This window comes from Lathyrus oleraceus, chromosome 5, assembly GCF_024323335.1.
Source record: "Lathyrus oleraceus cultivar Zhongwan6 chromosome 5, CAAS_Psat_ZW6_1.0, whole genome shotgun sequence".
NCBI classification, from domain to species: Eukaryota; Viridiplantae; Streptophyta; class Magnoliopsida; order Fabales; family Fabaceae; genus Lathyrus; species Lathyrus oleraceus.
In genome coordinates, this window is record NC_066583.1 from 365,755,286 (window position 1) to 365,757,201 (window position 1,916).

Consider the following 1,916-nt stretch of genomic DNA (forward strand, 5'->3'; position numbering starts at 1 on the left):
GAAAATAAAAAACACGTCAACTTTTAATGACTTATGTTTAGTATTGAAGAAAAGTATGAAACATAGGGTGAAAAAACAAGATCATTCTCAAGTACATTATGGATTTTTCTTCATGATGCTTGTTTTGATGTGTTTAATGTAATGCCATGTTATGAGTGGGTCATATATGTTTGGTACATGCATTCATCAACTTCAAGATTTTGAGTTAGTAATATAATGTTGATTGAAAGCAATTGAAGATTGCAACAAAACATTGCATTAAGTCTTTCACTGAGTTCTTTTCTAGTTTTCTCATTACAACAATTCAGTGATCACGATGAAGACAAATAAGCAACATTTCTATTCTAATTTAAGCATTTTTCTACCTATCATGTTGTTTCTAGTCATTTTCTCATTTTCCTTTTCAATTTCCAAATCCTTTCCTTTGATTCTTACAATACCTATTTCTGTTCTATCTATTGTGTTTCTTGTCACATTGAAAAAGAAAAAAGGGACTAAAAATGAAAGTTTAATTCAAGAAAAGCTGTTCAAAGAGAAGCTGCAACCATCATTTGATGTTGGTGAAACTGAATTTAATCAACAAGATGATTTGCATTCAGATTCTTCACTTCCATCCGATAGTGAAAGAAATATTGCCTCAATGGTAGACGAAACTGTTGAGATTGATTGCATTGAATATCAAAATGCGAGTAGTTGTGATGACTTAGATTTAGATTCTGACACAGATGATGGAGACGATGATTATAACGATGAAAATTATAACCATGATGCACAATTTAATAGAAATATCATAAATATGAATCGTGATAAAGAGGATAGTTTATTCTCATATACTCCTTCGGTCTATACTATTTCAGGTATATAAATTCTTAATATATCTATTCATATATTTATATCTTATAATTTGTATCTATAATGATTTTGTTCAATCTTTCAGATGAATATGAGGAGGAGGACGAGGAGGAGGATAGCCTCATTGAAATCCACCTTCCTAAAAGAAATTTTTCTAACTTAGCCTTAGCCGAAGAATCTACACAAAAAATGGAATCTGAATTGTTGGATTTTCTTTCGGAGTCTATTCTCAAGCAACAAAATCTCATGCAGCTTTTATCAGAATTTAACGATATGAATGAGGATGAAAGCTTAATAGAGATTGATATTTCCATGTGATCATTCAACAGTCAAGATTTCAATAGGAAATCAATGTTCTCTTAAGGATAGATCCTAATTTACAGGTTTTATGTTAGGCATTATTTTTTATATTGAAGTTGAGGAAGATTTTGTGCTTGTCTATTATGCTGACGTTTTGATATCAAAAGGCCTTGGTAGTTGTAAGATTGTGTGTTCAATGGTTAGCATTTTTATGTTTCTTCACATCAAAATTAAAATATGAAGTGCATAAAAAAATTCACATCTCCACTTAGACAAAGTGAGTTTTGATCATGATTTATGACAACATATATTATTTTATAAGTCGATTTTATAATTTTGAGATAGCAAGAGTTTCAAAATAATCAATCTCATAACAGAAAAATATTTTTTTACACATAAAATTTAAACAAATATTTCATAAAATCAATTCTAAAACATAATAATAATAATAATAATAATAATAATAATAATAATAATAATAATAATAAGTAAGAAAAAGAAAATTACTCATAAATTACATAAATATAATAAGTAAGTGATAGAAAAACATGCTGAGCAAAAATTGAGAAAGTTTGCTACATATCAATCTATCATTTAAAACCAATTTTCTCTCTTCACTCTCAATCACAATCATGTTTTCTTTCTTTTTTATTACTGTTTGTTTTCCTTCCTTCCTTTGTTGATGTTTTTTTTATATTTGTTTTAGAGTGTGCTTTGAAGAAACATTTTAATAAAGGAAAATAATTTTTGAGAAAATTTGAAAT

The 1,916-nt window shown here is 27.7% G+C and overlaps 1 protein-coding gene across 1 annotated transcript; it reads left to right on the forward strand.

Moving 5' to 3' along the window:
• Positions 1-217: 217 nt before the first annotated feature.
• LOC127084740 (uncharacterized) lies at positions 218-1,341 on the forward strand. Its single transcript, XM_051025247.1, has 2 exons — positions 218-857; positions 938-1,341. The coding sequence occupies exons 1-2, from the start codon at positions 317-319 to the stop codon at positions 1,168-1,170; spliced, it is 774 nt and encodes a 257-aa protein (XP_050881204.1). The 5' UTR covers positions 218-316; the 3' UTR covers positions 1,171-1,341.
• The last annotated feature ends 575 nt before the right edge of the window (positions 1,342-1,916 follow it).

Excerpts from the sequence above, each read along its gene's own strand:
- LOC127084740 (XM_051025247.1), top strand. The coding sequence starts at position 317 with ATGAAGACAAATAAGCAACATTTCTATTCTAATTTAAGCATTTTTCTA. Across the intron at positions 858-937 it reads TTCGGTCTATACTATTTCAG|ATGAATATGAGGAGGAGGAC; the intron begins GTATATAAATTC and ends TCAATCTTTCAG.